This window comes from Megalobrama amblycephala, linkage group LG1, assembly GCF_018812025.1.
Source record: "Megalobrama amblycephala isolate DHTTF-2021 linkage group LG1, ASM1881202v1, whole genome shotgun sequence".
Classification (NCBI taxonomy): domain Eukaryota; kingdom Metazoa; phylum Chordata; class Actinopteri; order Cypriniformes; family Xenocyprididae; genus Megalobrama; species Megalobrama amblycephala.
The window spans coordinates 65078810-65100218 of NC_063044.1; the positions used below are offsets into that span (position 1 = coordinate 65078810).

The following is a 21409-nucleotide window of genomic DNA, read 5'->3' on the forward strand; positions in this document are numbered from 1 at the left end:
CCTCAGAGGAAGAAGATTAACATGGTCTCTGTTATTGTGTTGTGGTTAACAAACTGTTAAAATGTACTTTTAGTATATAGAAAGATGAAATCTGGTCATTAAAATCATTCCCATCCTCATAGACGGTAGTAAGGTTTGAAGCAAGCAGGAATATCTGGAGGAGTATCAACTGAACTGAGATCTGCTGCTGTGAAGATGGTGTTTGTTAAAGAGGAGAGTGAGGAGGACATGAGTGAACCAGAACCCTGGAGAATAAAACACGAGGAACAAGGAGGTTGGTGTCTATTCTTCAGTCATATTTAATAACTGTTGTGCTACATTAAGCTAACAAAGCTTTAGACATTGAGTGTACGTGGATCCTTTAAAAGTATTAAATTCCTTAATGTAAAAAAGACATGTTTATTTTCGTTCTTTACTTTTTGGTAAAGCAAAACTATGTTCAAAACTCGGAGCATTTGCGACTCTCCATGCAGACTCTTTTTTTTTTTTTTTTTTTTTTTTACAGAAGCCAATAATCTCAAACATTTGTTTTTCCGTTTAAATAATGCCCTAAAATCTATGTATTAAGTCAAAAATGAATTACTATGGTTATATTACTATTTGTAAATAATACTAAATATCACTAAATATTTTTTCACACTCGCACATTTTCAGTCGCAAATGCGAGTGAAATGGTCGCAGTGTAGAGCCCTGAATCATGTAGTGTAGTGTGATTGAAGTGGTGGTCGTTATAAAATCATAAGAGCTGTGAAATAATGTGGATTAGACAAGTAAATAAAAAGGATGCACCGATACCAATACTTTCATTTTTGGTACTCTCCGACACTAATACCTGTTCTTTGCATTTGTAATTTTTGAAATGTATTCGGTAGAGAAAACAAAAGAATAACAATGAATCAAATTTGTTGATTTAAAGGGTTAGTTCAAACAAAAATGAAATTTATGTCTTTAATTACTCACCCTCATGTTGTTCTACACCCGTAAGACCTTCATTCATCTTCAGAACACAAATTAAGATATTTTTGATAAAATTCAATGGCTCAGTGAGGCATGCATTGAGAGCAAGTTAACTTAGACTTTCAAACGCCCAAAGAAGCTAATAAAGACATATTTAAAACAGTTCATGTGACTACAGCGGTTCAACTTTAATGTTATGAAGTGATGCAAAAACTTGTGAAAATGAGATCCAGGCAGTAGATAAAGTTGATGGAAAATTATTTATTCATTACAATGAAATTTAGCCTCATACGCAAACTTTAATCGATAATGAAAATATTTAATAAAACCAAAAGGTAAAATAACAACCATAAAGAAGCAGTCAATAGTTAATAATAAAATTTAGAGTATTGTAAAATCCAGAGTATTGTATCTAATAGATGAAGATCAAAAAGAGCAATAATTAAGACATTTGCAGATAAGAGACAAGAAGCAGAAGCCAAGGAGAGCAAAGGAGGGAAAAAGCTGAATTATCAATGACCCGGTCAGCTTTATACCATGAGCATATAGGGAAATTTACATCCCACACAAACGGATGTTTTTGTTAAAAGAAAAGGTTAAATGGTTTTACCCAGTGTGATATAAGAGTTGTTTTGACCCCCTTTGGGAATTTTGCAAATCTTACCCTTTTAAATGTCATCAGGAATAATAACAGACATATTTTGATCAGATTTCAAATTCATATGGTTAATTCTGAAAAACATCACTTATACAGTACTTGGCAGGCGTCCAATGTCTAACCACAAACGTGTCAGCGTGACCTGTCACACTGGAACACTTGAAGAACAATTGAACATAACAAGCATACTCTCTTAAATATAAAATAAGAGTAACCATAAAGGTACAATCACAAGTGAATACTTGAAAATATGATGTGAATTAATATGTAAAGTAGAAGTACATAAATATAGGAAATCAAAAGTGAAACTGATAAATCATAAGCCACAAATGATTAAAATAAATATTAATAGAAATGCATGAATATGAATATTGACCATTTTGGATCCATCAGAAGCAAAGAGAATACTTCTTGTGTGCCCAAAAAAAAAAAAAAATAAATAAAAATAGAGACTTTATTCAACAATATCTCACACTTGTCACTGGAGCTTTACGAATCTTTTGTTTCGAACCAGTGGTTCAGAACGTGTATCAAACTAGCTCAAACTGACAAAGTCATGTGATTTCAGTAAACAAGGCTTCATTGTGTCATATGTGTTTTGAAATTTCAATGGTTCACATGACTTTAGCTGTGCTCCGAACTGCTGATTCAAAACAAAAGATTTGTAAAGCTTCAAAGCTTCATGAAGCAGTGTTTAGTTCAGTGATGAGTGCTAGATATTGTTGAATAAAGTTGTTATTTTGATTTTTTTTTGGCACACAAAAAGTATTTTCATTTCATCATAATATTAAGGTTGAACCACTGTAGTCACATGAACTGTTTTAAATATATTTTTAGTACCTTTCTCGGCATTTGAAAGTTAACTTGCTCTCAATGCAGGCCTCACGAGCCATTGGATTTTATCAAAAATATTTTAAAGGGTCATGAAACCCTGAACTATAATTTCTGAGAGTTTAACAGAGGTATGTGTGTTGAACATAATTTTACACAAAGTTAGCATCTATTACATTTAACTGTAGGGGGAAAGTGGTTAATTTTGAGATTTGTTTCCGCAATTTTCATCTCCCGGGTTTAAAGTCTACACTGTGTTCACGTCACAGGTGGTGAAGTGGCGGTGCACTAGCATAATTAGATTATGAGTTGGTCATGGTCCCATGAATGTGGTGTAAAAGTTTGGGTGTGTTGGATGGCTTTCCCCACGGTGCTGCCAGGGCTAGACTGGCTGCGTGCAGTTGGTTGGCCATCAACTACCGACACATCAAAACTGTGTAGCAAGCATTTTTCTCTAGAGAGCTACAAGAACTGGAGACCGGTGGACTTCTGACAGGCGCTTCAAACAGTGAGATTGCATGCTATTAGCTAGAGATTCATTAATGGATCAAAAACGAGTGTTTGTTTTTTCTTTGTAAGAGTTTCTGCATCACACAAGTTGTCTTCAATATCTGTGTCTTCAGCACAAACATGATTCATCAACACTGTTTGTAACCAGTCTTTATGGCTCTTTAACTGATCAAACGGCTTATAAAAATGCAGCAAAATAATTCTCAAAAGTTATCAATGATGCAACAGAGTGGTCATGTTCAATGCAGAGAACAAAATGCAAATGGATGCACATTTATTTGTGTATTAAATTATAGCAAATACCATGTATATTGTGCTGCATGTATTTGCAGCATGCATTTATGGAAAGATTTTTTTATGCTTTTAATGAGTGAAATAAAACTGAATCAGAAGCTGTTGCTGTGTTGTCAGGCTCTCCTCCCTCACCCCCCTCTACTGCGCAGCTTAATCACGCCCACTTCTGTATCATTTTTCAAAATTGTGGTGAGAAATGACTGCTGCTGAAATGGGGTTTCATGACCCTTTAATTTGTGTTCTGAAGATGAACGAATGTCTTACGGGTTTGGAACGACATGAGGATGAGTAATTAATGACAGAAACTTAATTTTTGAGTGAACTACCCCTTTAACGTTAGTAATATGTGCCTTGTTTGACCTGCTTTGCAATTGACATATCCAACTGAACTACAAACTTTCCAGCCATGTCTATGAAAAAGGGATGTGTGCTTGAAATGCTTGCGTGTCTGTGCCGCTGTGCGTTCAGTTCATTCCGTGTTTAGTTTATCAGCTTGTGCACAGCAGCTAAATAGGCATAAATATTTAATTTGTTTAACATTCTGTTGTTAATAATATATTTGCTTCATAGACATCCTTCTATTATATATCCATTTTGCCCACTGTTTACTCTGTTGTCAGTTTTTCTTTGTCACAAGCACTGTACTGCACGTTACATGGTATCAGTTGTTGGTATCCAAGTGTTTTGATGTGAGTATGATTACAATTTTGATGAGTATGATGAGTACAAAAGCACAGTATCTGTGCATCCCTATAAATATAAAAAGAAAAATAAATTACTTCAAAATATATCTAAAGGTATGTTTATACGACAATGATGCACTTTTACTTTAAACTTTTACTTTAGTTTTTCCAACATTACAAAACAATCCTTGTTTGCACACATTCAAGAAAACAATTAAAAGTGCTGTATTATTCATGCCAGGCCAGTGTTTGTAAAGAACCACCATGTACCTATAGATTGAACACATAATATGTATGCGCGTGATGTCACCATTTTTACAAATTTGTATTTTTGTATTTTACACAGAGCTGATAATGGTACTGTTTTCAAAAGTTGCTCCTCAATAATCATAACCTCTACTAGGCTTCAGCAAAGTTCGAAATTGCGACCATATGAGCCTGAAATTCAATGTGTGCAACCTCAAAATGAGAAGAGACTCTCCCGGTGAGGGCTCTTTTCATGCAGGTTCTCATATGGGTGATCACTTCTTCTCTGTGGCACCAGAAGATGAGGTAGATGTGCTTAATCTGTTCCCCTCAGATGAGGAGTATGATTTTTGTTGATGTGTCTATGGCTGCTCGATTTAAAGGAGATCTTTGGTAGAGCGGCCAAAGCATTAGAAATCTTGATTTGAAGAGGAGACTGAGGCTCAGTCTGGTCCAGTTAAAGTCCCCTTCTTCTAGACTTTGAGGAGGCTGTGAGAAAATAAATTACGAAGAGCAACTTGCCATAACAGCGATACTTTTTCTGACTAGGGTTTCATCCCTAGAGACCTCTGTCAAGGAAGGTCATGGTTATGCAGATGTGCATCTCTCCGCTGGTGGAGGTGTGGGATAAACATGCTGGGTCTAGTATGCCATTGACAACTGGTGTCAACAGATGCATCTCATCTAGGCTGGGGGGCAATCCATGCAGGTTGGGGCATTAAGGGATGCTGGAACAGTCCTTGGGCAAGTCAGCACATCATTGTGCTAGAATTAAAGGCAGTGCATCTTGCACTTCAACATTTCAGGCCACGCCTTTGGGGGTATTGTACTACTTCTGACTGTACAGTAAGGCCGTGTGTCCACCTAAGCGTTTTTTCCAGCTCCGAGCGTACTTTTTCAATTGTTTTCAATGGGAGCGTCACGTTTTTTAAACGGCAGGAGCGTAACGAGCCGCTGAGCGTCTTTTTTACGCTCAAGCGCTGAGAGCTCGGCGTTTTTTACTGGTCGCCTCGAGTTGAAGAATGTTCAACTTTGAGTAAAACGCTGCGCTCATCACTGTCACTTTTTAGCCAGCCATCCAATCAGAGTGAAGGAGGGGCGGGACAAATATAACACTGGCCAACTGATATTCCGTATCATAGCAACAAAGCCTCTCAACGGAAAAAAACGCTACACTGCAGAAGCGCTCTCAAGTGCTCACAGACGGGCGTTTTAAGCAGAGCGCCTAGCGTTTTCAGCTGGCTAAAAACACGGCCTAATGGCAGCATATATCAACAGACAAGGGGGCCTCAGCTCTCCTACATTGTGGATTGGCACACAAACACTGGTTATGGGCTCAGAAGTAGTTCCTGTCACTGAAGGCAGCACATGTGCCTGGATCCACAAACATTGTCAGTGGATAAGCTGTCCTGGGGTATCGGGTAGAGTGGTCCAGGGGTAGACAGCTGCCCAGGGGAGTGGAGACTGCACCCCAAGGTGGTCATGCACCTGTGCAGGTTCAGTCCAGCAGTAGCAGACCTGTTTCATTGTCCCCAGTTATTTTCCTTGGGGAGGGACAATCCCCCTCTTGGAATAGATGCCCTGGCACATCAGTGGCCTCAGGGCGAGTTTTATGCATTTCCAACATTTAGCCTTCTTCAACCTCTTCTTCAGAGAATGAAGAGGGAGAAGGTGATACTAATTTTTATGGTCCCAGATTGGCCTCATATAATATGGTTATCAAACATTCCACCCCTCCTTCATGTCACACCATTGAAATTCCCAATCAGGAGGGATCTACTATCTCAGGCACAGGGAAAGTTGTTTCACCCCTTTCCTCGGGGTCTCAAGCTCTGGGCCTGGCCCCCGAAAGTTGGCTAGTTGCTATAGGACTATCAGGCAGTGGTTTAGACCCTAGAAGGAGCTTGTGTTCCCTTCATCAGTGGCAGCCTATTCATTTAGGTGGGGGTATGTTTCAGTCTTAGTGTGAAGGATAAAAGGTAAAAACTTTGACATCTACATCTACGATATTCTACAATTGGATGCAGGCAAATCCACTTCCACTTTCAGAGATATGGTGGCTGTAATTAAGGCTGTTTGAGTGGGTGATTGCAAATTATCAGAGCATTGTGTTAGCCTGATTTCTCAATTCCTCAAAGGTGCTCTAAGATGTATAGCACACAGTACTAGACATTTTAGTTTCTAAAGACTGCCTTCCTCCCGACAATAACCTCTGCTAAAAGGATTGGGGATTGGGGAAGTTTCTCATACATATGGAATATGTAATGTAGTTGAGAAAGTTTGTTCTCTAATTGAAGAGACTCTCTCCACCTTGAGGCCACTCTGGGACATGTTCCAATCAAAGGACAGCAATGAATGCACATAGTGGTGTCTTAGAGGGCACTAATTAGGGTGTGACCAGCACAGCCGGATTGCCTTAATCCACATCACCAGATATGGTGGATCAATTTCCCATACATATGGAATATGTAACATAGTGGAGAGATGGTTTCTTTACTCAGAGAACAAAGGTTACATCGTAACCGAACATTGATATGTATAATACAGCATTTGTATTCATTGTGAATGGGGATCGCTTTGACATCGTTTGTACGTAAAACTTTTCAAAAAAATCTTTTAATATTTTAGTACATCTTTGTATAAATGTACCCTAATTCTTTTTTATTTTATTGTCTCAATTGATTTTCATAATTTTTTTTTTTTTTTTTTTTTAGGCCTGATGGAAGTGAAAGATGAAAGGCAAGATCTGAGTGAAGTGGAAGAGAAACCTCAGCATCAGAAAGCTCATGATGTCACCACTGGAGAAAAAACATTGAGTTGCTCTAAAACTGAAAACAATTGCTCACAAAGCAGTATTCAAATAACAGAAGTCACAAGACCTTTCACCTGCTCTCAGTGTGGAAACACTTTCAAATATAAAGGAAGCCTTAAGAGGCACATGTTAATTCATACTGGAAAAAGGCCTTTCATCTGCTCCCAGTGTGGAAAGAGTTTTACACAAAAAGGACACTTTAATGAGCATGTGCGAATTCACACTTCAGAAACGGCTTTCATCTGCCCTCAGTGTGGAAACACTTTCACACGCAAAGGAAGCCTGAAGAGGCACATATCAATTCATACTGGAAAAAATCCTTTCACATGCTCGAAGTGTGGAAAACGTTTTACATGTAAAGGTAATCTTAATTATCATTTAGAAACTCACACTGAAGAAAAGGCTTTCACCTGCCATCAGTGTGGAAAGACTTTCAGGTGCAAAGAAACCCTTGAGAATCACAAGTTAATTCATGCTGGAATAAAGCCTTTTACCTGCACTCAGTGTGGAAAGACTTTCAGATGTAAAGAAACTCTTGAGAATCACATTTTAGTCCATGCTGGAATAAAGCCTTTCACCTGCTCTCAGTGTGGAAACAGTTTCAAACTTAAAGGAAGCCTTAAGAGTCACATGTTAATTCATTCTGGAACAAGGCCTTTCAGCTGCTCCCAGTGTGGAAACCGTTTCAAACATAAAGGAAGCCTTAAGGTTCACATGTTAATTCATATTGGAAAAAGGCCTTTCATCTGCTCCCATTGTGGAAAACGTTTTACACAGAGAGGGCAACTTAATGAGCATGTGCGAATTCACGCTTCAGAAAAGCCTTTTAGCTGCTCTCAGTGTGGAAACACTTTCTCACGTAAAAGAAGCTTGAAGAAGCACATGTCAGTTCATACTGGAATAAAACCTTTCTCCTGCTCTCAGTGTGAAAAGAGTTTTACATGTAAAGGAAGTCTTGATTATCATTTGGTATCTCACACTAAAGAAAAGGCTTTCACCTGCTCTCAGTGTGAAAAGACTTTCAGGTGTAAAGAAACCCTTGAGAATCACATTTTAGTCCATGCTGGAATAAAGCCTTTTACCTGCTCTCAGTGTGGAAACACATTCAAACATAAAGGAAGCCTTAAGACTCACATGTTAATTCATACTGGAACAAGGCCTTTTGTCTGCACCCATTGTGGAAAGCGTTTTACACAGAAAGGACAACTTAATGAGCATGTGCGAATTCACACTTCAGAAAAGCCTTTCAGCTGCCCTCAGTGTGGAAAGACTTTCTCGCGTAAAGGAAGCCTGAAGTTGCACATGTCAATTCATACTGGAATAAAGCCTTTCTCCTGCTCTCAATGTGGAAAGAGTTTTACATGTAAAGGAAGTCTTGATTATCATTTGGTAAATCACAATGAAGAAAAGGCTTTCACCTGCCCTCAGTGTGGAAAGACTTTCAGGTGTAAAGAAACCCTTGAGAATCACATTTTAATTCATGCTGGAATAAAGCCTTTCACCTGCCCTCAGTGTGGAAAGACTTTCAAACATAAAGGAAGCCTTAAGAGTCACATGTTAATTCATACTGGAATAAAGCCTTTCATCTGCTCTCAATGTGGAAAGTGTTTTACCCATAAAGGACACCTTAATGAGCATGAGTTAACTCATGCTTCAGAAAAGCCTTTCACCTGCCCTCAGTGTGGAACCAGTTTCACACGTAAAGGAAGCCTGAAGAAGCACATGTCCATTCATACTGGAATGAAGCCTTTTGTGTGCTCCCAGTGTGGAAAGAGTTTTACACATGAAGGACACCTTAATGATCATTTGGCAACTCACACTGACGGAAAGCCTTTCACCTGCTCTCATTGTGACGAGACTTTTACGTGTAAAGAAACCCTTGAGAATCACAGGTTAATTCATGCTGGAATAAAGCCTTTCAGCTGTTCTCAGTGTGGAAACACTTTCAAATATAAAGGAAGTCTTAAGAGACACATGCTAATTCATATAGGAACAAGGGCTTTCGTCTGCTCCCAGTGCGGAAAGAGTTTTACACATAAAGGACACTTTAATGAGCATGTGCTAATTCACGCTTCAGAAAAGCCTTTCACTTGCTCTCAGTGTGCAAAATCTTTCACGCGTAAAGGAAGTCTTAAGAAACACATGTTAATTCATACTGGAATAAGGCCTTTCACCTGCCCTCAATAGCACAAAGTTCATCTGCACCACTCTCACTCTGCCGTAAGGCAATTTAACTGTGATCACTGCAGTAAAACATTTGCTTTCCCGTCATTACTGAAAAACCACCAGAAAGTTCATACAAATGAGAAACTGTACGCCTGTCCTATTTGTGGAAGAGATTTCCAAAGATTGACTCCTTAAAAAGACACCAGAAAATAATACATGATAGCTTGAAAACTTGTGTGCTGTGTGGGAAAAGCTTTAATACAGAAGATCTACCATGCCAAAGCACCCATAAGAGTGGAAATATGGAAAAATGACAGTTAATCACAACAGTTACCACTAAAATAAAATAAAATAAAATAAAATAGAAACAATCTCTGGGACTTTCTCTTCTGTTGACATTTGTTTAAAAAAGCCAGCCTGTTCTCATTTCAAAGGCATCTGATAATGATAATGAAAACCATGCCCAAAATCCCCATGCCCTTCGCGTCAGTATCGACGGCAACTGTTTCTCATTGAAAGCCTTAAAATTACCTGCATGTATAAAGATAGCATTTATGAGAACAAATTGGAGTGTTAACCGGTTGCACACCAGACAGGAAGTGCCGGACCTCTGACATCTCATAATAGGCCTATCGGACACTGGTCCAGTCTTTCTGTACTCGCGTTCTCAAGTTCAAGGTGGCAGTGTAAAACAGTGAATTGAATCACCGAATGTACAAAAAGTTCACTTCAAGAATTAATTCAAGTGGCGTCCATGTAAGGAAAAAACCTGCGTTAACACAAAGATAAAGTGCGATTATTGTTTCTCTGCACTATTTAAGGCACAAAAACAAATCTGTTGTTAAAACAGATTTTTTAATAGTTGTGTTTGAGTCCCTCAATTGCCCTCAGTATGAAAACACAAAACATCTCAAAATCATTCAGTCACTGCTGGAAAGGGTTCAAATATGCAAAAATGCTTGAAAACTGAATAATCTGTAGGACCCAAAGGATTTTTCTAAAGAACAGAGCTCAGTTTAACCCTCTGGAGTCTGAGGCTGATTTGGGGCATGGAGAAGTTTTGACATGCCCTGACATTTGTGCTTTTTTCAGTTGTTCATAAACTTATTAATGGAAGGTTAATATGGTTACCATAATATGTGAGGAACATGCATGTACATGTTTGTGATTTTGAAGGAATAACGTTTATGCGTGGTTATTGAAAAACAAAAAAACTTAAGTCACTGAAATAAGGCCAAAAAAATAATAAATCTGTGTTCACAAGACTTCTGGGTATTAGGGATTGTAGACTAGAGTTTTTGCTTCAAAATTATGTAAAAATTATCCTACCTACTCTTTTATATAAAACAATAGAGAGATTTAAATCTTGTAAGACACTTTTTGTCAAGAAACACAGTATGCGTGGAGGCATGAATCATCATGAATAATCCTGTAATTTACACCTGAGAAGACAAAAGAATCGCATAATGGGCTGTAATGACTTGCATATTAATGAGCTCTTTCAGTCAGGTAGGCTGTGAAAAAACCCTCTATCATCATGTCTTAAGCTCATCATGGTGTATATCAAACATATAGAAAAAACAGCAATACTGTGAAATATTATTACAATTTAAAATAATGGTATTCTATTATATACTTTAAAATATAATGTATTTCTGTGATGCAAAGTGTCTGAACAATTATGTTACCTCTATGGCATTTCATATAGCCTTTTAGCTTAAAAGCACGCATATTTGGAGAAATATTTGTAAGAATTGAAAATATCTAAAGATATTTTAAAATGAACAAAGACATTTGCTTTACTGTTTCAACCCCCTCTCTCGTGATCAAGCCCTGTAGGCCAAGATGTGTGTACATCAGGGGTCTACAAATGGTAACACCTTTAGTACAGTGGGCAACGCTCTCCCACATATTTTGCTATTATGACTGCGCTTATTTCCGTCGTTGGTATAAGTTGCAGTGGGTGGTAATAGAAAAGAAATGTACAGTTCTCTACCATCTTATCTGTTCAAACATCAGTGTTTGATCTGTAGGTGGATAAACAGCTTCTGCTGGATGTTTGTCGTCTCTGTGTGTGTCAGCAGTTTGTGGCTGAAATATTTCTTCATTTTCTCTCCTGCTAATAAGAAGATCACAATCTTACACAAAACATCTTTACACTGAAATAAAGTGAATCCATCAACAGTCAAATAAGAGTCACAGGTCAGAGGTCAAATATGATTGACAGCTCACAGCACTAAATAACTCCAGTAGATTCAGATATATAGTTCAATATTTCACTCTTCTTTTCATTCAAAGATAGTCCTACATTTAAAAAAAATGTTAAAATCATGTTCAAGTTCATGAGTTCGCCTGCCAATGGTATGAGAGGAGCACAGCTTTCGCTCTAAACCAAACTGACATTACTAACTAATCACAGGTAGAATGGGGTGGGTCTTGGAAAATGTGTGGTTGAGATCCAGCTGCAACCGAGTCCTACTAACTTAGGGGGAGATCAGGGTGAAAAGCACAAAAAAAAAACTCACAAGAATTGAAAATGGGCTACTTTACCACAGACTGGAGTGAGATCATAGACGTCTCTCAAGGTGTTGATCTTTCTTGGTGCTCTGTGGCGTGACAGATCGCTGTAGACCAGAGCACATGAACCAATCATCTCTTCCGCTTTACTAAGTACAACATGAAATAAACATGAATAAACATCCAAAGGTAAGTTGTAAGATACAGTACAACTTTCTGAAATCCGTATGCCACATGTAATCAATCAATCAGTGTTTCAACCGCAGAAAGGCATCAATAAAACAGCTTGTAAAAATGTCACATTTACCGTCACATTTACCACAGAAAAACAGTTCAATGTTCAAAAACTCATTAGTCAGCTACAAAAATGACTGCATTTTTTTTTACATGTACTGCCGTGGCAAATTGTCTCTGTGTCCCTTCAGTTCTGGTCTCGAAGTAAAGCTCACAGAGTCGAAGTTCCGGGTCTCAGAAGTATTTAACTTTATTGTCAAGCAACAAAGTGAGATGCCAGCTCCACATCTGAATCTCTCCAGCCAGGGCACAGTTTTTAAACATTTTTCTTATCTGTTACAGTGTAAGATCCACCACTACAGTTATTTTCCATGATCTCATTTACAGGTGCTCTCCTCCCTTTCACTTCTTGGAGTCTCCCAAGTGCTCCCCAACATTTTTACCACAGTCACTTCACCAATTAAACTGCAGGTGTTGCTTATGCAAGAGATAATTCTCTTTCAACAGCCAACTAGTCTACATCTTTTGACTTTAACTCTCATGGGCCTTCTGCCAATTGATGGTCAACCCTTTTCCCATGGGCCAAATGAAACATTGTATCAAACCAGTCAATACTCCCCGGAGGCAAGAAGCCTTCACATAACACCCTTTAATAATGGTCTTATTCATTTCACAGCCACCTGTTGTCTGGTGGAAAATTAGCTACAAAATATGCTTAGTGGCCAAGTTAACTTCTCAGACACATCTGACCCTTATAGTCACATAGGTCAAGAGGCCTCAAAACACTTCTAGCTTTTATAGTAAGCAAACTAATTCTACAATTGTTTTCTATAGGATGGATAAAATACTCCATCAGTACTGTACCTGATAGGTCCAAAATTAATCAATACTGAATCAAAGGTAATCAAATCGCAAGCGTCTGATTAAAAACCGAATCCAATTGTGAAATTTGTGTCAATGCCCAGCAATAGTCAATAAATGTTTGTTTTTTACTTAAAGCAAATGTTTTATTTTTCATTTATTTTCTTGTCAGAGTGCACCAGAATGTCACCCATTTCCACCTATTTTGAGTTTGCAGGTATGGAGTGAGGAGTGAGGTTTACTTGCACAGAAACTACTAGCTGGCCTCCATTGCATAGGGAGAGGGTGCCATTTTCTTTAAACTTGAATTTTGCTTTTGTTCTGTTAGACAGGGAGCAAGGTAAGACTTTGTTGTGTATTTGTTTACCTTTGTATAGGTTACTTAATGCTACCCTTGTCAGTTAGAAAGTTTCGTTTATGTTGGCCTGGCCCTCTTCTGAAGATTTGCTTCCTTTATTTCTTTCTTTTTGTTGATGTTATTTTTGAACTTATTAATCAAGTTATTTTTCTTAATTCAGTGCTTGTTGCTTTTCTGTATTAGGGAATTGAAGTGACTGTCAGTCATTTTCCTTTAGTTTATTTTTATTTTATTTTCAATAAGTGTTACAGCCTCCTACCCCTAGACAAACTGAGAGGTTCATAACATGTTTTAGATTGTAGGTCGTTTTGTACACTGTCAAGGACAAAGCTAACCAGTGAAACTTTATATCAAAAGCATCCTAAATGTTACATGTGTTTGCACCATATTGTAGTGAGCAACCTTTCTTGGTATTGCTATTGCTGTTTTAAACAGCCCACCATAATCTGTAGTCTGAGCATGTCAAGGACTAATGGCAATGGCAAATATGTTACTACTAGCTAGTTTCTAGGAAGATGTTTTTTTTGTTGTTGTTGTTGTTTTCTGTTTGTGTTTGTTTTTGCCAGATATCCCAGCGTACGTGTCCTCCAAACCACCTACACCTCACTCCAAAAAAAGTTCAGGCTCAGGATGTTTTTTTTTAACCCATGTGGATGTGTAAGCAAAAACTGAGGTTGGGGGAGGATTCACACACAACCAGATAAATATCGCAGTTCGGTTTGTTTCAGGTCAATCTGAGGGTTTTCAGACATTTTAAGAGTTACTATCGTGGGCTTTTCAGTGAAGCGATGAAGAAAATGTTTCTCAAGTTAGTTTTGCTCTGTTTGTGGCATCTGGATGGTGAGTTTTAAATGTGTTTTTATGGCTTCAGTTGTTTCTGTTCTGGTACCATGTGATAAATTACTGGTTAAATTAGTTAGAGAAGATTAACATTCACTGTTAGTGTCAGCGACGGTGGCTGTAGTGAAGCGCACGACTCAGGAAATAACTCAAAGAACAGTCTTTAATCTAATAATCCACACAATACACAGGATAATCATGAGGAGAAACACAACCACGTAACGTAGACGATACCGGACGATAAACTGAACAGAACTCAGGTTTTAAATAACAGGGAGATCATTGGAAGAACAGAAACAGGTCTGGGATTAATGAACTAATGATAGAGAACACAGGCAAATGGAAACAGAGAGAAAACTAAACCTAAAGAGAACAGACACGTTACAGTTCGTCTAATATAGAAATAACTGAACTGGGATTTTACTGTCAGATCAACTTTGAATTCAGCTCTAAACTCAGTTATTGTGGATTGATTAAAGAAAATAATATAAATATGAAGCTCAGATACTCAACAGCATTGGTTTTAGTGTGACATTAAACATTAAAGTAAAAGTGTCCTTTTTAGTTATTGATCCATATATAAATCTATTTCTTTTTTCCTTCATCATCTTTTGTCTTTGTGCTGCTGCAGAATATTATTCATGTCACATTTAAATGATTAAAAGTATTTCAATGAAGCTTCATCAAACCAACATCGTGATTTTAAAGCTTTAATCTGTGAAAAACTCTGTTCTTCAGGAGTGTTTGGTCATGATGTAGTACATTATGTACGGAGGAGAGTGTTTGAGGGAGATACAGTCACTCTTGACTATGATCTTAATGAAATTAAGGATAATGATGTGATTCAGTGGAGGTTTGGAGATGATGAAAACACTGTAATAGCTGAAATCATTAAACGGGACGACAGGTTCACGGTATATGATGACGTTCTTGATGGGAGATTCAGAGACAGACTGAAGCTGGACAAACAAACTGGATCTCTGACCATCATAAACATCACAATGAAACATACTGGACTTTATAAACTAAAGATCAACAATAAGAAAGTTCATTTCTTTCTCATTGTCACTGGTGAGTTAAATATAAATAAATATTTTGATCATCATCAAGATTCAATTAATAATCCAAACTCAATTTTGCTTCTTTTGTTTAATGATGATATTCATTTTATTTACTTTCATAAATGACTGTCTTAATCTGTGCTGAAGCTGTTTCTGTTTGTTCTCCGTGTGTGTGTTTGATGATTCAGTGTCAGTGATGGAGGGAGATTCAATCACTATAAACTCTCGTCTTACTGAAATGAAGGATGATGATCTGATTCGGTGGAGGTTTGGAAAAATTTTAATAGCTGAAATCAATAAACTGAACAACAGAATCACTGTAGATGATGATGTTCTTGATGGGAGATTCAGAGACAGACTGAAGCTGGACAATCAAACTGAATCTCTGACCATCACAAACATCACAATGAAACATGCTGGAGAATATGAACTAGAGATCAACTATAAGACTGTTGCTTTCTATCTCGCTGTCATCGGTGAGTTCAAAAATGTTTTTAATGACAAAATTTTAATTAATTCATACGTCATTTTATTTCTTTTTGCTCTTTTCTGATATTGTTTATTTCAAATTTAAATTTTAAACTATTTAATAAACCATTATAATCTGTGACAAACCCTGTTTCAGTGTCAGTGATGGAGGGAGATTCAGTCACTCTAAACTGTCCTCTTAAGGAAATGACGGGTGTTGTTCTGATTCGGTGGAGGTTTGAAAACACTCCAATAGCTGAATTTGATAAACGGGTCGACAGAATCACTGTACGTGGTGATGATGTTCTTGATGGGAGATTCAGAGACAGACTGAAGCTGGACAAACAAACTGGATCTCTGACCATCACAAACATCACAATGAAACATGATGGAGATTATAAACTACAGACCAACACTTTCTTCTGGCGTTCTTTTATTCGTCTCATGGTCTACGGTGAGTTAAATATCAGTTTCACATGTTTTATTTATTACAGCTAGATCTAAAGAAGTATCTTATCATGACTAATGAGTTCAAATGACTAATTCTCTTACTTTCACATGAACAGCAGGTTTATATTTAACTTTCTATTAAAGGTGCCCTAGAATTTCTTTTTAAAAGATGTAATATAAGTCTAAGGTGTCCCCTGAATGTGTCTGTGAAGTTTCAGCTCAAAATACCCCATAGATTTTTTTTAATTCATTTTTTAACTGCCTATTTTGGGGCATCATTAACTATGCACCGATATATAGGTTGCGGCCCCTTTAATTCTCGTGCTCCCCGCCCCCCGAGCTCGCGACTGCCTTAAACAGCATAAACAAAGTTCACACAGCTAATATAACCCTCAAAATGGATCTTTACTCTGCCATTTTTCGCTATTGTTCTTGCTTGCTTACCTAGTCTGATGATTCAGCTGTGCACAGATCCAGATGTTAATACTGGCTGCCCTTGTCTAATGCCTTGATCATGGGCTGGCATATGCAAATATTGGGGGCGTACACCCCGACTGTTATGTAACAGTCGGTGTTATGTTGAGATTCGCCTGTTCTTCGGATAAATGAGATTTATATAAGAAGGGGGAAGCAATGGAGTTTGAAACTCAGTGTATGTCTTTTCCATGTACTGAACTCTTGTTATTTAACTATGCCGAGGTAAATTCAATATTTAATTCTAGGGCACCTTTAAACAGTTTTAAATGCTCTACTTTTGATCATCTTGGTTCCTCTGGATGTTTCTTGAATATCTTCATTCATCCTCATTTCTCTTTATTCTCTCATGTTTTCAGCTCGTCTGCCTGTTCCTGTCATCAGCAGTAACTCTTCACAATGTTCATCATCATCATCATGTTCACTGGTGTGTTCAGTGGTGAATGTGAGTCATGTGACTCTCTCCTGGTACAAAGGAAACAGTTCATTGTCCAGCATCAGTGCGTCTGATCTCAGCATCAGTCTCTCTCTACCTCTGGAGGTGGAATATCAGGATAAAAACACCTACAGCTGTGTGCTGAACAATCCCATCAGCCACCAGACTCAACATCTGGACATCACTCAACTCTGTCACACATGTTCAGGTACGGCAGCGCTGATTATATTAGCACATATTCACACATCAGGTACTTGAATGATGTAATTTCTCACAAAATGATTACATACATTACATACATACATAAATATTTGTGAGACTGATTAATTTATGGCTTTACATGTTCATCTTTTTCAGGAAGTGGTTAAATCTGAAGCAGAACACTGAACTTTAAAGATTCTTCAAGTGTGTTTTTGTCACAATAAATACTGATGATTATTTGAGCTTCTCTTTCAGTGTCAGATTTGTAAAAATCTTAGTTGTAAGGCTTTATTGTTTATATTTCTCTCAGAGACACACAGATCTCACTTTACTACTGGTGCTGCTGCTGTATATTTGTCATGTGTATTTTACACTGTTGTTGATGATCAAATTAAAATAGCATCTTTTTAATGTGTTGACCCAAATTAAGTTCTGAAGTGAATAAATGTAAATTTTTAGAAGAAAACTTTTTCAGAAAAACTTGTTCCCTTACATGTTCATTAGCTGAGACCTTTGTCTACAAATATATCAGTTTATAATAATGTGTTATTAAATAATAAAAACTAACAACTAAAACATGACTAACATTGTCTCTTTTCTCAAGAATCAGTGAGATATCTATATGTCACGTAATGCACACTTGAGACTTGAGGGTAAGATCCAGTTGCAGCATTTAATAGGGAAATCCAAAATCGTTGTACATCCAGGCAAGAGTCAAACACCATATAAACAGTCCACACATGAAACAAGGAACAAAAACCAAAAAAACAGTGTTCAGTAACGCAGGTGACAAAAGATTAAGACTCAACAAAGGCAGAAACAAACTCAGTATAAATAGACAGACTCTAATAACAAAACTCTGGGAAGTCCGGGAAGTGGGTTTATGGGAAATGAAGTCAGAAGTGGTGAGGCAGTAGTTGGGGGTGGAGTGCCCTCTGGTGGCTAACCAGGGCACTCCAGCTGGTGATCATGACAGTATATCTATGTCATAAGACTGCTCTGCGCTCCTGCCTCTGTTGTGATTCAGCTGAACAAAAGTTTGTAATTTTAGGTGTTTTAAAGTATTTAAAGCGCACATATTATGCAAAATCCATTTATACAAGGTGTTTGGACATAATGTGTGTTAGCAGTGTGTGAACGCAACTACCCTACAATGATAAAAATCCACCCATTCCTTTTAATCCCCATTAACCCTTAAATGCATGACTGTTTCGCCAATCATTCTTACATATTCGGGTCTTTATCGACCCGGATCTATATCTAACACGTAAGGATCTCTATAATATAAAACTCCTCTGATATTAGAGTAACACTTACAGAAGAATAAAATAAATCATATTTTGTTACCTTTTGGAGCTTGAAAGTGCTCCGTTTGAGCAGATGTTTTATGCCATCACCACTGTCCTCGACAGAGCTCATTTCCCAGTGAATTCAGCAAATAATAGGCTAGTTTTATGTTTGAGGTCACGAATATGAGCCCATTCGCAATCTCAAACGTATTCTCAATGCTATATAATTTTCAACATCTTCAAAATCAATATTTCGATCACTAACAGCTTCACCAGATCCATCCAGTAACAGTTAGTTATATTTGATGCGTTCAGTACTTGCTCTGCAGTAAATCGCTGAGCCATTTCACGTTTTTCTTATTATTTCGTTTTTTGTCTGAATGAGTCGTCACTTCATCATTGTGTATCAGACTTTGCCACCTTGTGGAATAAAGGTGAATTGCACTTATTCCATCATCTAAGATTCAATTATTGTTGTTCAGAAAAAATATACATACACTCATACACACCTCGGGTCATGTGCGACCCTATACAATTTTTACAAAAAAATGAATACAAAAATAGGCATTCTTTTATTATTTTGTGATTTTTTTTTCTTGTTATATTCTTTATAATGAATTGATTGAGGAATGCCAAGAAGGTTGATGTCTAACTTTAAAAAATGAACGAGGAGGAGGGTAGTGAATGACGTCCCGGGTCACTAAAGACCCGAGGTATGCATTTAAGGGTTAAACCAAAGCAGTGTCATTAGACAAGCCGTTTTAATTCTCTGATCAATGTGACGTCACATTAACCACAGTCCCCGCCCATGGCCACTGATTGACAGTCCTGTATTACCATAGTTTCCACCCTCAGCCAGCTGTCCGCCATTTTCTCCGTGCTCGAGCAGCTGTAGACAACAATGTCTGGTGAGTAATTGAGATATTTTGTTGTTGGATGTAAGAGTGAACATAACAGTCTTCATTTACTGACATCAGAGCCGCTGAATGCAGTGGATTAGTTTGATTTTTGAAGGGAATGTGCCACAGATCTAATATACACATACAATTTCTGTAAGGTTGTGTGTGTGTGTGTGCTTCAGATAAGTGTGCTCAGAAAATGATCCATTAGAAGTTGATATAGCTTTAAAACGCATGGAAATAATTAACTTTAATGATGAAGAAAGAACTATGCTATCTGTGAGAGTGTTCGCGATAATCAAAACCAAGCTGATGTCTTGTTAGTATTTGGCAGAGAATATGATTGATTGAACTGTGATCGTAGAGAGGGGGCGGGGCACAGCAGCTCTTTTGCATTTAAAGGCACATGTGTGACTGTGTGTGTGTTGGAATAATTCACTGAGATCAGGTGGATGGTCACTCAAAGTTGCTTTACTGGGCCTGGGACAAGACAAAACTTGGAAAAACAGCACCAGATTGCATATCAGCATACAGTGCATCGATGTCGCATGAAAAGTCAGCAGGACGAGATATGCAGCTCTCCCGATTACATATTTCTACAAAGTGATCGTGAACATATAGTGGAAAAAATTCTAAATAAAACATACATTAGAGAAAAGAAAATACAAAACACTGATACAGACAATTCACATTAATACAGTGAAAATATAAACTCAAATAACCATCATTTTACATATGTTGTATAAATTAAATGAGAACGCAGCCCTAAAATGGCGCAGTTACAGTTACACAGGAGAGCACGTGCGCTAATAGCTAACACTCAGCTGGGGCTAATATTTTAACACAGAACATGACAAAACCGAATAAAACACATACCTGGAACAAACAGCACCAAATGGCTGATCAGAATGCAGTGCATGATGTTGCATGAAAAGTCTTAAAGGGTTAGTTCACCCAAAAATGAAATAATGTCATTAATTACTCTCCCTCATGTTGTTCCACACCCGTAAGACCTTCATTAATCTTCAGAACGCAAATTAAGATATTTTTTATGAAATCCGATGGCTTTGTGAGGCATAAATGAATAAATGAATCAGTGTGTCGAATCAGCTGTTCGGAGCGCCAAAGTCATGTGATTTCAGCCGTTGGCAGTTTGACACGCGATCCGAATCATGATTCGACACAAAAGATTCAAAACGCTCCGAAGCTTCACGAAGCAGTGTTTTGAAATCGGCCATCACTATATAAGTTGTTATTTTGTTTTTTTGGTGCACCAAAAATATTCTCGTGGCTTTATAATATTAATATTGAACCACTGTACTCACATAAACCGATTTAAATATGTTTTTAGTACATTAATGGATCTTGAGAGAGGAAATGTCATTGCTGGCTATGCAGGCCTCACGGAGACATCAGATTTCAACTAAAATATCTTAATTTGTATTCCGAAGATTAACGAAGGTCTTACGGGTGTGGAACGACATGAGGGTGAGTAATAAATGACAGAATTTTCATTTTTGGGTGAACTAACCCTTTAAATGAAATAAACAGAAGTTGAGTTCACAAGCAGGCCAGTTAACACTCTATTCATCTTATCATCACAAATAACACATATTTGACTTGATTAACACAACTAGGAGCTGACAGTCAAAATAAGTAAACTTGTGTGTAGTTTACAGTTCAAACTTGGGCTTGAAAACTATCCAAACTTAGTTATTAACTGCTCAGGACAAACAAGAGAAACAACAGTCACAGATCATCCAGGTAACCACTCACAGTATTGAGAATCAGTGGTTCACATACTTATGAATGGGGTTATGAATGATCGCATATATATATATATATATATATATATATATATATATATATATATATATATATATATATGCAATCAGTGTGTCCAGAGCGCTCATACATAATTTGTTTGCACATCAATATAACGGATTCACGCGTGCTTCTGTACGTCACCGCAATCGTCTTTACTTTGATTGCAATCCTCATCCATCAAAACTTTCATAGCAAATGTGTGATGTAAATTACCTTATGACGCAATTTCACACGCTTCCATAATTTTTTGAGTTATATGCATTAAATTATTTTAATGCGTTAAGGATTTTGAATTAATCACATGCATTAATGCATCAACGTTCACAGCCCTAATATA

The 21409-nt window shown here is 37.5% G+C and overlaps 2 protein-coding genes and 1 long non-coding RNA gene across 3 annotated transcripts; all 3 read left to right on the plus strand.

The window, feature by feature from the left end:
* Positions 1–9235, plus strand: LOC125279743 (oocyte zinc finger protein XlCOF6-like). Its single transcript, XM_048209732.1, has 2 exons — positions 1–274; positions 6894–9235. The coding sequence occupies exons 1-2, from the start codon at positions 196–198 to the stop codon at positions 9176–9178; spliced, it is 2364 nt and encodes a 787-aa protein (XP_048065689.1). The 5' UTR covers positions 1–195; the 3' UTR covers positions 9179–9235.
* A 4582-nt stretch (positions 9236–13817) lies between these two features.
* LOC125272969 lies at positions 13818–16878 on the plus strand. The gene is made up of 6 exons (XM_048198215.1): positions 13818–13967; positions 14706–15038; positions 15217–15504; positions 15654–15950; positions 16780–16839; positions 16871–16878. Exons 1-6 carry the CDS (start codon positions 13916–13918, stop codon positions 16876–16878), a joined length of 1038 nt encoding a protein of 345 aa, XP_048054172.1. The 5' UTR covers positions 13818–13915.
* A 121-nt stretch (positions 16879–16999) lies between these two features.
* LOC125279939 lies at positions 17000–17633 on the plus strand. Its single transcript, XR_007187470.1, has 2 exons — positions 17000–17064; positions 17214–17633. It is a non-coding gene; the product is annotated as an uncharacterized LOC125279939 (long non-coding RNA).
* The last annotated feature ends 3776 nt before the right edge of the window (positions 17634–21409 follow it).